The following is a 12,413-nucleotide window of genomic DNA, read 5'->3' on the forward strand; positions in this document are numbered from 1 at the left end:
AATTTGGGAAACTAGTGTCAATACCAGCTTCAATAGAAGAGGTTGTAATTCCCAGAGTGTTCTGAAGGTGTTGATTTTGGTTGTGATTTTTTACTATTTTTGTGCTTTGCTATTGAAAATAACTGTTCACAAATGTACATGGTTCCAAGCCAAAAAGATGAGATTATAACGCCTGACTGTACCGCAAGGGACATTTGTCTCTGTGCAGGTATGATTTGTAAAAGTTCAACGAAGATACTGTCACTTCGCATCAGTTGACTGTAGTTCCAAAACGGTGGCTTCCGATGTCTACCGACAAGTACTGACCACAGAAGGGAGTCGAGCGGTTGTGGACAGGCAGTACAATAATAGTACATAATAAAGAACTATCTCTACTCTGGGTGTGGTGTGAAGAGAATGAACATGATGACCCTACAGGGTGGCGAAGGACTAGTGAAGCAGCTTCTGCCATTCCTGCCAGTACTAACATATTTTGATTCATACTCATCATCTGCTATGAAGGAAGTTGTTGCACACAAAAGTTCGTGAAAGCCCATTATAGGGATGTTTGTAGTCATGTATTTCTTATTTGTTGCAATGAATATGACATCAAACTAGATCTTTTGCAACCAAATTATGGTGCTGTTAGACAGAAAACACTGGCATCAAATCAAGTTCACATGAGACGCGCGGGGGTAGCCGAGCGGTCTAGGGCGCCTTGTCACGGTCCGCACGCCCCCCGCCCCCGTCGGGCATGGGTGTGTGTGTGTTGTCCTTAGCGTAAGTTAAATTAAGTAGTATGTGAGCTTAGGGACCGATGACCTCAGCAATTAGGTCCTATAAGACCTTACCACAGATTTTCCAATCCACATTGGGAGGATTCTGCCGAATTCTAGTGATCATACCTAAGGTTCGTCATCACGGCTTTATCACAGCTCGACCTCACTATAGTGTTGTGGTGGAACCTTAACTGCTTGCAGAACCAGACATTGCTGGAACCAATGACCCTCACCGATGGCAAAATACAGATCATCCTGAGATGATACATCGATACATCAGCTCTGGTGGTGGCAACGACCAAGTCAGAGGCTAAGGTGTAGTTGATGACGAGGAAAAATTTGAAGATGATCTAGATGAAGAGACTTCTTGCATTCGAATGTTTGCTACCGGGAAGTCTCTCATTACCGCATTTTGCATCTATTACTGAATTTAGATTGGCTTGGGTCTGGATCCTTCGATGTGGCCGAACGGTTCTAGGCGCTCCAGTTCGGAACCGCGCTGCTGCTACGGTCGCAGTTTCGAATCCTGATTCAGGCATGGCTGTATGTGATATCCTTATGTTTGTTAGGTTTAAGTAGTTTCTAAGTCTAGGGGACTGATGACCTCAGATGTTAAGTACCGCACTGCTTAGAGCCATTTGTACAACACTAGTCCCCTTCCCTGGGCCCTCTTGTATTTGATGAGCAAATAATGTCTCCCCTATCATCTTACACAGAATAAAGTTGCTTCACTCTTTTAGTTGTGTTTATCTGTGGTGTCTGGTGCTGTCTGGGGAAAAACTCAACTTTCTGCTTTTGTGCACAATAGTGTTTTCTGTTGAAACGTTTCTATCCTTTTGAATTGTAAAATATTGGCAGTGGAAGCTTGAGCCACGGAATGTCCTACCTGCGTGTCCACTAAGGCTTAGGTACCACAGGCTGGCGCCAAGGAGAATTGCCTGGCTGTGGGCTATTGACCCTTTCTCCCTTGGGAGGCCGTCTGTGAAATGACTAAGGGTGGTGGCCGACTTTTACAGTCCCTGCACTGTCCAGAATGCTTTCTACGCTCTCTCACTTTTACAAGGCAAGCAAATCCGAACCAGGAGTAAATAAAGAGTAAGGTGACACTAGTCAGTTAGCGGCAATTGAAAATCCCTTGGCATCAATAAAATATTCCACTCAAATGAACCTTCCATTACGAATTCATACATGCTACGTGAATATGTCTGGAAAAACGGTCGCATAACAATAGGAAACTGGAGAGTGGCCAGAAGACTGGTCGAAGTCTGTCTTCATCCTCACGCATAAGCGAGGGTCAATCAGGAACTACGCCAACTACAACTATGTCAACTACTGAACTACTGGGTTCATATCCCACACAAGCAAAATTTTGTTTTTAAAGTTTTAAGGCATAAAGTAAGAATCACAAATCCAAAGGTAAAACCGATTTTATTGAAGAAGAAGGAACTCGTGAACAGTTCCTCATCATCCGTCAAGTAACTGAGAAATCGTGAGAGCCCTGTGTTCTGGTTTTCATATGCTTCCTTCACTACAAGAAAGCGTTTGACTGCATTGTATAGGAAAAGTTGTTCCATGTGCCTTGAAAGCTCGGTGTCCCCCCACACTTGACTACATTGATCAGAAGTCTGTGCTATAATCATCTCACAGCTGTGAAGACAAGTGGTGGAATGTCTGATTTCTTCAATGTACCTAAAGGTGTCAGACAGGATTATGTTCTATCCCCTCCCAACTCTATCACATGTATGCCGAACATGTCATTAGGAAAACTCTTTATGGCTGGACTAAAGGCATCTCAATTGCTGGAAGAAGTATTAACAACCTCCGATTTTCCGATGAAACAGTGCTTTTAGCCAGCAGAGAATGTTAACTTGCTAAGCTACTGACAAAAACAAAGGATGGTAGTCTATTATACAGATTAGACATCACTAGCAAGTCCAAATTTATCTTAGTTGATTGGGGATCACAGCACCAACTCATGAGTCAATGAAATCGATTGGAAGCAGTGTATTCTTTCAGCAATTTTGGATCACCATCTGCGACATATCAATCTTGAAAGATGGCATTAGAAGGCGGGTCGACGTAGGGCGAGTATTTATTCAGAAGTTCACTAAGATCTGACGGAACAGAACTATAACGAACCGTACAAAGATCCAGCTTGTTGAAACAACTGTTTCCATCTATTTTTACGATTGCGAGACGTGTAATATCAAGGCCAGAGACAAGCAGCATATTGCGTTCAACATTTGGTGGCGCCGAAGAATTATGAGAATAAAGTGGAACGAAAGAAGAACAGTTTCCATTATTGAGGAAACTGCTCCACTTCCTTGGCCACGTAGAGGGAAGAGATGGAGAAAATCTAGAAAAATATAACGATGAAAGGCAAGATCGAGGACACGAGACGTTGGGGGAGCAGCGAACAGGTGAACAAATCTCCAATCTACCTCTTCAGCAGGCTCTAAGAGGAGCTGGTAGTCGTCCAGGACGGCAATGCTTGATCCATGAGATTAGAAAGCTCAGCAGTGAGTACAATTACTTATGCTGATGATGGAAGTAGGTGTATGAAACTCACGTGTGTTATAAGCGACAGTATTTTATTCCGTTACGTTGCGTCTCTACAGCATTGCTGCAACTATTTTGCAACGCTCGTACGTAGTTAATCGTAAGACATAACTAAGGCATAAAAAGGTTGTTCGATAGAATTAATTAGGAAATACAGTAACAAGAAGAATATAACCACATCTTCCTCGATTATAATGTTACTAACAAACATAGCGTCAACCCTACTAGTGCAGCTTGAAAAGGATAAACAAACTTCTTGAGAGAGCCTGTCAACCAGAAGAGTGCAAAGAGAGTATTGAACGAGCCACGCTTGAACTGCCAGTCAAACGAATCGCGTCATTATGGGTCAGAACTCCATCAATTTAAAAGTTGTGGTGATTTCTGTGTATGCCTGCGACAGTGTCATCCGGGAGCTCATCGTTCCAGGGACTGGTGGTGTGCTGAATTACTGTTCACTTTCGGAACACAACTTTTGTGGTGAGCTTTGAGAAAGATAACTGAAGGAAACTTCATAAACCAAGATCGCTAAAAAAGCATTTTATTGCCTGATATGTTCCCACAGAGCTACGCTGTTATCGGATCTTATGTCTTAAAATTTTTACAACATATTTTAAAGCATAAGAGCCGATGATGACAACACGGCTGTGTGGAAATCGGTAATCCAATAAAATGCTATTTAGCGGGTTTGAATTGTGAAGATTTCTTCAGTTATTATGGCAATGTCAGGAATATAGTTTGAGGAAGAAGTAGCGGCACATTCTGTGGAGCCCTCCCATCTTTTTGCAGGGTACAGGTAAATGGAGCTAATAAATAAATAATTAAACGGTTCAAAACCTGGAAGTAGCGTTAGTTTTTTTCTGCAAGTTTTTGGCTGGCAAGGGGAGGGAGGAGGTAACGTACAAGTCCGGCTCGCCAGACTTCGTGCCAGTACTATACATTGTTCCAAACACGTGTACAGTAGTGGAAAGGGATGTGACTAGTGTTGACTGTGATCGGTCTCTATAGGGGTAATAACGCCGGTGCCTCCCTTCAAGCCATTTGGGAGGAGCAGAGTATATCTGTACGAGGTTTCGTACGCACCATTTTCTAACTGACATCAGCTAAACAAATAAGGGAACTAAACTCTTATAGGCACCTACACTGACACACACACACACACACACACACACACACACACACACACACACACACACACATACACAGAAGAGAATTCATAGTTAGCAATGAATGGTGCAATTGTGTTCAAAGAAACCCTTTCGTAATTAGGCCATGTTGCGACCCCTCTGGGGTCTGCTAGTCAACAGCACCATCGAATATTACTACTAGGCGCAGGACCCCCTTTGAATCGAGTGCCAGAAAATTTCAACTTTGTCACAAATAATTAGCAACATCAAACGGGACAAAGAGTATCCAGATCTATCCAGAAGTACCTAGAATACTCCAAGTTACCCAGAGTTATCTATAGTACCCAGAGTTACTAAGAGTTATACAGAATTACACAAATCTAAATTACTGACAAGTACCAAGAGTTCTCTAACCTGAGATATCCACGGAGCCCATAATTCCGTGAGATGTGCACAGTTATCCAGAGGTAAGCAGAATTACCCAGAGATACACAGAGTTACCCAGTAATACCCAGAATTACCCAGAGGCACAGGGTATCCAGAGTTATCTCGATCTACCAAGAGATAAGCTGTGTTACCTAGAGGTAACCAGTGCTTCCCAGCAAAACCCAGACTTACCCAGAGGTGACCAGTTGTAGCCTGAGAAGCGAGAGGTGCTGCGGCACTAAATATATTCGCCTCTTGACTTTTGTTTTTAATTAATATTCTTTATTAAAAGCCGTCTTTCGGTGGCAAGTAGTCTAGCGACCGAATACTCCATGCATGACTCAAGATCAGCCATCGTAATTTCGCTTTACTACTACCTCTTGTTCCACCCTTCAAAGTACAGGAGGTTGTCGGTCGTGCTCAGTCGCTGGAGCATTTGCCAACGAAAGACAAAGCTAAGTAGTTCCGATCTGGCACACAGCACTAATCTCTCGCAGAGATTCAGTCATAGACTGTGCGGCTAGTCCAGGAGGAGGTTCGAGTCCTCCCTTGGGCATGGGTGTGTGTCTTTGTCCTTAATAATTTAGGTTAAGTTGCGTGTAAGCTTAGGGACTGATGACCTTAGCAGTTAAGTCCCAGCCGGCTATTGTGGCCGAGCGGTTCTAGGCGCTTCAGTCTGGAACCGCGCTGCTGCTACGGTCACAGGTTCGAATCTTGCCTCGGGCATGGATGTATGTGATGTCCTTAGGCTAGTTAGGTTTAAGTAGTTCCAAGTCGAGGGGACTAATGACCTCAGATGTTAAGTTCCATAATGCTTGGAGCCATCTGAACCATTTTGAAGTTAAGTCCCATAAGATTTCACACACATTTATACATTTTTTTTCTTGCATAGATAAATTATTTTAAGATGAAACTGTTTACAATTATTATCGATGTGATGCAGGATCCGTTACTTCGTCGAAATACTATGAGGTCGTTCAAGACGTACGTTCAGACGGTCACAGCATGTTATGTGAGTTGTGTTGGTAAACAGACGTGTAGAGTAATTCGACACGTTTCCCTGGATTGCGAGATTACTCACAACACTACTCCCGAGCTCCCTTTCGCGTCTGCCGGCAGGTGGTAAGGGCAGCAGGAGCGAGCATCCTTCCTGATGCGGGCCGTGCTTTTTGTCCTCTGGCCGGCGAGCCCCTTTCATTTTCACCGGTATAAAGGGAGAGTCCGGAGGCGGTCGCGCGCCAGTTGTACCACGGGACGCGGAGGCAGCGGCGGCGGCGGACACGGCACCTGACGGGAACCACCAAGACGATCGAGACGCCGGCAAAGCGTGTGAAGTGTCGCGAAGAATTCCAGACTCTCACTTGGACTGTGCGCTCTCGAGGCTCGAACGAAATAATTGGACCCTAGCTTGCTACCTCGAAATGTAAACAGCCCTGGACAGAAGCGCTATTGGGATGTGATTGAGAAATAGTTGTACTGCTTTTGGGGGAAAAAAAGAGCAGAGAGACTTGCGTAGTTGGATGCGTTCTAGGAAAGCTGGAGGGCCTGGATTGTGATGTCCGGGACAGTAGTACGATATTAGTGATTGGCAGATGCGGAAAGGCTTAGCAGCTGTACCTGTGGAGTTGAGAAGATCGTAGGTGTGCAGCAGTTTTGTGATACGATCCTAGAGCAGTTCCTCCATCAGACAACAGAAGACAAAATTAGGAGGTTGGGCAGAAGAACCATTGTGGGTGTCTGGTGCTGCAGAGTGTTGTCGCACTAATACACAGGAGTGACTGGAGGGAAGATTGTGCCAGTTGGGAAGTTGTTCGAGAGGAACACTGGAGAAGACACGGAAGCCGCGCTCATCGCCAGCAGTGGCGTCCAAGTCGGCGCCGGCGGCAGAGCACTTCCGGAGGCTGCCGACCGGAAAAGCGGGCCCGGCGGCGTGTGACGAGCGTAGCTTTCCCCGCGGAGGGCATGCGGGCTGTGCCCCGAGCTGCAGAAAGGTACCGGGCAGGCGCTCTTGCGCTCACGCGACCATGGGCGGCGCCGGCGCTCTCCCGCTCCTGGCGCCTCTGCTTCTGCTGCTGGCCCTGTGGACCGCGGTAGGCGCGGCTGCAGAGGAGGGCCCTCCGGAAGACGACTACCGCGGTCCGCCGCCCAGCGAGCACGAGCTGCCGCGAGACGTGCCTACGAGGCCGCTCAACTACCGGGCACCGGGACACTGGGCCACGCCGGCTCCCGAGTCCGGCATACAGCTGGGCTTCGTGCCGCAGAGGCTATACGCGCAGGTCAGTCTCTCCGCTTCTCATTACAGTAGAGCGTCGATTATCCGAAGTAACTGGGGGACATGGGTGTTCCGAAAACTGATTTGTTTTCATACTCGAACTGTTGTTGTTGTGGTCTTCAGTCCTGAGACTGGTTTGATGCAGCTCTCCATACTAATCTATCCTGTGCAAGCTCCTTCATTTCCCAGTACCTACTGCAACCTACATACTTCTGAATCTGCTTAGTGTATTCATCTCTTGGTCTCCCTCTACGATTTTTACCCTCCACGCTGCCCACCAATACTAAAATTATGATCCGTTGATGACAACCAGCCGATACCCTCTTCTAGTCAAGTTGTGCCACAAACTTCTCTTCTCCCCAGTCCTATTCAATACTTCCTCATTAGTTACGTGATCTACCCATCTAATGTTCAACATTCTTCTGTAGTACCACATTTCGAAAGCTTCTATTCTCTTCTTGTCCAAACTATTTATTGTCCATGTTTCACTTCCATACATGGCTACACTCCATACAAATACTTTCAGAAATGACTTCCTGACACTTAAGTGTATACTCGATGTTAACAAATTTCTCTTCTTCAGAAACGCTTTCCTTGCCATTGTCAGTCTACATTTTATATCCTCTCTACTTCGACCATCATCAGTTATTTTGCTCCCCAAATAGCAAAACTCCTTTACTACATTAAGTGTCTCATTTCCTAAACTAATTCCCTCAGCATCACCAGACTTACTTTGACTACATTTCATTATCCTCGTTTTGCTTTTGTTGATGTTCATCTTATATCGTCCTCCCGAATGCGAGTCCCTTGTCTAACCACTGCGCCACCTCGCTCGGTTCCTGTTTTTATGAATAAATTTGCTGTACAGCACTTCTTTTTGGCAAATAAACATGTACAGTTCGATTATACTGCAATACTCTCTTTCAGATTCTAAAGGTGGCAGAGGTAAAATACAGGGAGCGAAAGGCTATTTACAATTTGTACAGAAACCAGATGGCAGTTATAAGAGTCGAGGGGCAGGAAAGAGAAGCAGTGGTTGGGAATGGAGTGAGACACGGTTGTAGCCTCTCCCCGATGTTATTCAATCTGTATATTGAGCAAGCAGTAAAGGAAACAAAAGAAAAATTCGGAGTAGGTATTTTAATCAAGGTAGAAGAAATAACAACTCTGAGGTTCGCCGATGACATTGTAATTCTGTCAGAGACAGCAAAGGACTTGGAAGAGCAGTTGAACGGAATGGACAGTGTCTTAAAGGTACAAGCTCTTCTTGGGGGCGCGCAATCCTTCAAACTGCGCGGAGCGGCACGCCTCAACTCTAAGCTGGTGCAGCTGTTGCTGTGAACAGCTCTGGTACTGCCGCTACTTCTACTGTCAGTGCCAAGCCGACAGAAGTGTGCTGATTGTTGAAACACAGCGACTGGCGGCTTGGCCGGTCAGTAGCGCCTTGTGAGGCCCCATTAGAAGTAATGTTCCGCCAGCGGTGGCCCAGTGCGGCGACTACTGTGGGAAACGTGGTTTGAGAGTGAGGGGGATGATGGACGGTAGGGTGGGAGAGTAACAGGTGCGAGCGAGTACACAGGTCGGTTGAGCGGTCGTTCGGTTGACCGACGTTCGGATAATCGACGTTCTACTGTACTTACAAGGCGAGGCCCAGACGTTGGGATCACACATTTCCTTCCAACTTCGACAACTTTAGTAGTATACGAAAACAACACGATGAGCAAGTACTAAGGTGCACTACTCTGACAATTCCGAGAAAATCGCAAGAGAAGTTTTGCTCGTATATTATGTATTTGTGCGAAGCTACCGGTCCGAGGAAATTGCCTTTCTCACATGAAACAAGCAGCGGTGAAAGCCGTGAGGCAGTTGTAAGCAGGAACTCTTTGCGAGTGTACGGAGGGTTTGGCGTCAGTGTATTATTATCTCACTTCTTTTTTTTAAATTGGCCTTATTGTTAATGTTGTGGTTCGCAGGAGAGCCAACACCGTGTTACTAAAGGAGGCCGACAGGCACGCGATTTAGCTCACGCACGCGGGTGTGAGGTCTGGAACAGGCCAAGGAAATTAGACTTTAGAAAAACGGACGTAGCTGGTGGAATACTTAACTTTAATCCATTAATGACGAACGTCGGTCTGGACGGTACATGATTCTCACAATATCAATAGTAACGGATAATGGCGCCTTGCTAGGTCGTAGCAAATAAAGTAGCTGAAGGCTATGCTAACTATCGTGTCGGCAAATGAGAGCGTAGAAGTCAGAGAACCATCGCTAGCAAAGTCGGCTTTACAATTGGGGCGAGTGCTAGGAAGTCTCTCTAGACCTGCCGTGTGGCGGCGCTCAGTCTGCAATCACTGATAGTGGCGACACGCGGGTCCGACGTATACTACCGGACCGCGGACGATTTAAAGGCTACCACCTAGCAAGTGAGGTGTCTGGCGGTGACACCACAGTTAATACATGGTACAACAGCATCCTAACAAGATACACTACTAACCATTAAAATTGCTACACCAAGGAGAAACGCAGATGACCCACCCAATTTGGATGCATAGAGCCTGAGAAATCAGTACCCAGAACAACCACCTCTGACCGTAATAACGGCCTTGATACGCCTGGGCATTGAGTCAAACAGAGCCTGGTTGGCGTGTACAGGCACAGCTGCCCATGCAGCATCAACACGATAGCACGGTTCATCAAGAGTAGTGACTGGCGCATTGTGACGAGTCAGTTGCTCGGCCACCATTGACCAGACGTTCTAAATTGCTGAGAGGTCTGTAGAATGTGCTGGCAAGGGCAGCAATCGAACATTGTCTGTATCCAGAAAGGCCCGTACAGGACTTGCAACATGCGGTCGTGCATTATCCTGTTGAAATGTTTCGCAGGGATCGAATGAAAGGCAGAGCCACGGGTCGTAACACATCTGAAACGTAACGTCCACTGTTGAAAGTGCCGTCAATGCGAACAAGAGGCGACCGAGAAGTGTAACCAATGGCACCCCATACCATAACGCCAGGTGATACGCCAGTATGGCGATGACGAATACACGCTTCCAATGTGCGTTCACCGCGATGTCGCCAAACGCGGATGCCACCATCATGATGCAAACGTCCCCATCTGTTGACTCAGGGATCGAGACATAGCTGCACGATCCGTTACAGCTATGCGGATTAGATGCCTGTCATCTCGACTGCTAGTGATACGAGGCCGTTGGGATCCAGCACGGCGTTCCGTATTACCCTCCTGAACCCACCGATTCCATATTCTGCTAACAGTCATTGGATTTCGACCAACTCGAGCAGCAATGTCGCGATACGATAAACCGCAATCGGGATAGGCTACAATCCGACCTTTATCAAAGTCGGAAATGTGATTGTACGCATTTCTCTTCCTTACACGAGGCATCACAATAACGTTTCACCAGGAAACGGCGGTCAACTGGTGTTTGTGTATGAGAAATCGGTTGGAAACTTTCCTCATGTCAGCACGTTGTGTATGTCGCCACCGGCGCCAACCTTGCATGAATTGTCTGAAAAGCTAATCATTTGCATATCACAGCATCTTCTTACAGTCGGTTAAATTTCGCGTCTGTAGGACGTCATCTTAGTGGTGTAGCAATTTTAATGGCCAGTAGTGTAATTTCATATTTGTAATTGAACTGGCTGTAAAAGAAGCGTAGTGAAGCAAATTTGGAAAATTTGCGTCTTTGACCCAAGCCAGAAAATCAGAAAGATGGAAATGCGATTTCCGATGACTGACGATACAAAACTTATATCGGTGACAAGTTTCTTACTCAAAACAGTAATTTCACAAAAAAGGAATACAGAGAACACCATGATCTGTTTTGAATAACAGTGAAATATTTTACAGGAACTAGGTTGGTTCTAATGGCTCTGAGAACTAACTTAACATCAGAGGTCATCAACCCCCTAGAACTTAGAACTACTTAAACCTAACTAACCTAAGAACATCACACACATCCATGCCCGAGGCAGGATTCGAACCTGCAACCGAAGCAGTCGCGCAGTTCCAGACTGTAGCGCTTAGTACCGCTCGGCCACTCCGGCCGGCGAACTAGGTTGAATGCGCAAGGAAGTAATCCCACCAATATTTATAGCACCTAGGAAAATATTAGCAGGACTTTACCTTTGTTAAACCTTTGACGAGACGGTGTTTTCAGTTCTTTTTGAAGATTAGTGATTTGACTCAAATACTTAATTTTCCAGAGGAAAAAAATAGGATGTGGTGAGTACGATGGCTCACAACTTTAAGGAAAATGAAAATAATATTCTGAAATTATAAACCCCAAAATTAGCGCAAACTAATTATCCGAAGTTTTAACACAAAGAAGGTGGTTAGCGTCAGCGCTCTGCAAGAAAGGTCGTGGATGAGGCGCCGGTTCGAATCACGCGAATACTTTTTAATCTATATTTTTTTCTTCGCCTGTCACATTCTTTAATTTATACGACATTTGAGATGTAATATAATGAGAAAACCCACGTGGATATTCATGAAGTTGTAGTGACCATGTCAAACCTCAATAAACAATGGTGCGAATGGCGTTATTCGCAATCAGTAATATAATAAGTCACAATGAGCCAGACAACAAGAGTAATTTACAATTACTCTTTGGATGTCCTCTCAATGTCACACATTGCAGGATAGTATTTGAAACAGACTTAGAAAATATAAATTGCAACTTCGTGCAAATACATGTGGTATTTTTTTTCCATTACATCACCTCTCAAATGTCATACAAATTAAATAATATGACCAATGATGCAAAAAATAGTTTAATAATAAGTTAAAGTGGGAGTTGAACCGTTGCGCCATACACGCCCGCCTTACGAAACTCGAACGTCTGTCACTTGATCACCATGAGACCTACCGTCCGGCACCCACGTACATATACATAAGCCACCTAATAGACGCGTAAACCTATGCTTGTGCTTTTTTCGGAATTGTCAGAAAAGTGCACCTTACTACTTGTTGTTTTAATGGCCTACTAAAGGTGTAAAAAGTTTGAAGTAAATTTGTGATCCTAACGTCGCAGCATGTTCCTTTTATCGAAATTATGTGGAATGCGTCAATTTACAAGATACGTATTTGCGATTAGCTCAGTGGATGATTACGTGCCCTCTATTAGCAAGTTCCTAAATGGCACACTGACCTCAATTTAACATTAATGATTATTTTCCATACTTACCCCTGCAACTACACTTAATACTACGAAGGGAAGTGCTCCACGACCAACAACTAAACCAGAATAAAATACTG

The 12,413-nt window shown here is 45.2% G+C and overlaps 1 protein-coding gene across 1 annotated transcript in view; it reads left to right on the forward strand.

Annotated features, from left to right (window-relative positions):
- Window positions 1-6,123: 6,123 nt before the first annotated feature.
- LOC126284332 (uncharacterized) overlaps window positions 6,124-12,413 on the forward strand; it is a 118,007-nt gene continuing 111,717 nt past the window's right edge. Inside the window, exon 1 of the mRNA XM_049983179.1 lies at window positions 6,124-7,143. Within this exon, the coding sequence (XP_049839136.1) occupies window positions 6,892-7,143 (252 nt within the window). The 5' untranslated portion in view covers window positions 6,124-6,891. The remainder of the gene's footprint in view (window positions 7,144-12,413) is intronic.

The sequence above is a fragment of the Schistocerca gregaria genome, chromosome 8, assembly GCF_023897955.1.
Source record: "Schistocerca gregaria isolate iqSchGreg1 chromosome 8, iqSchGreg1.2, whole genome shotgun sequence".
In the NCBI taxonomy this organism is placed as follows: Eukaryota; Metazoa; Arthropoda; class Insecta; order Orthoptera; family Acrididae; genus Schistocerca; species Schistocerca gregaria.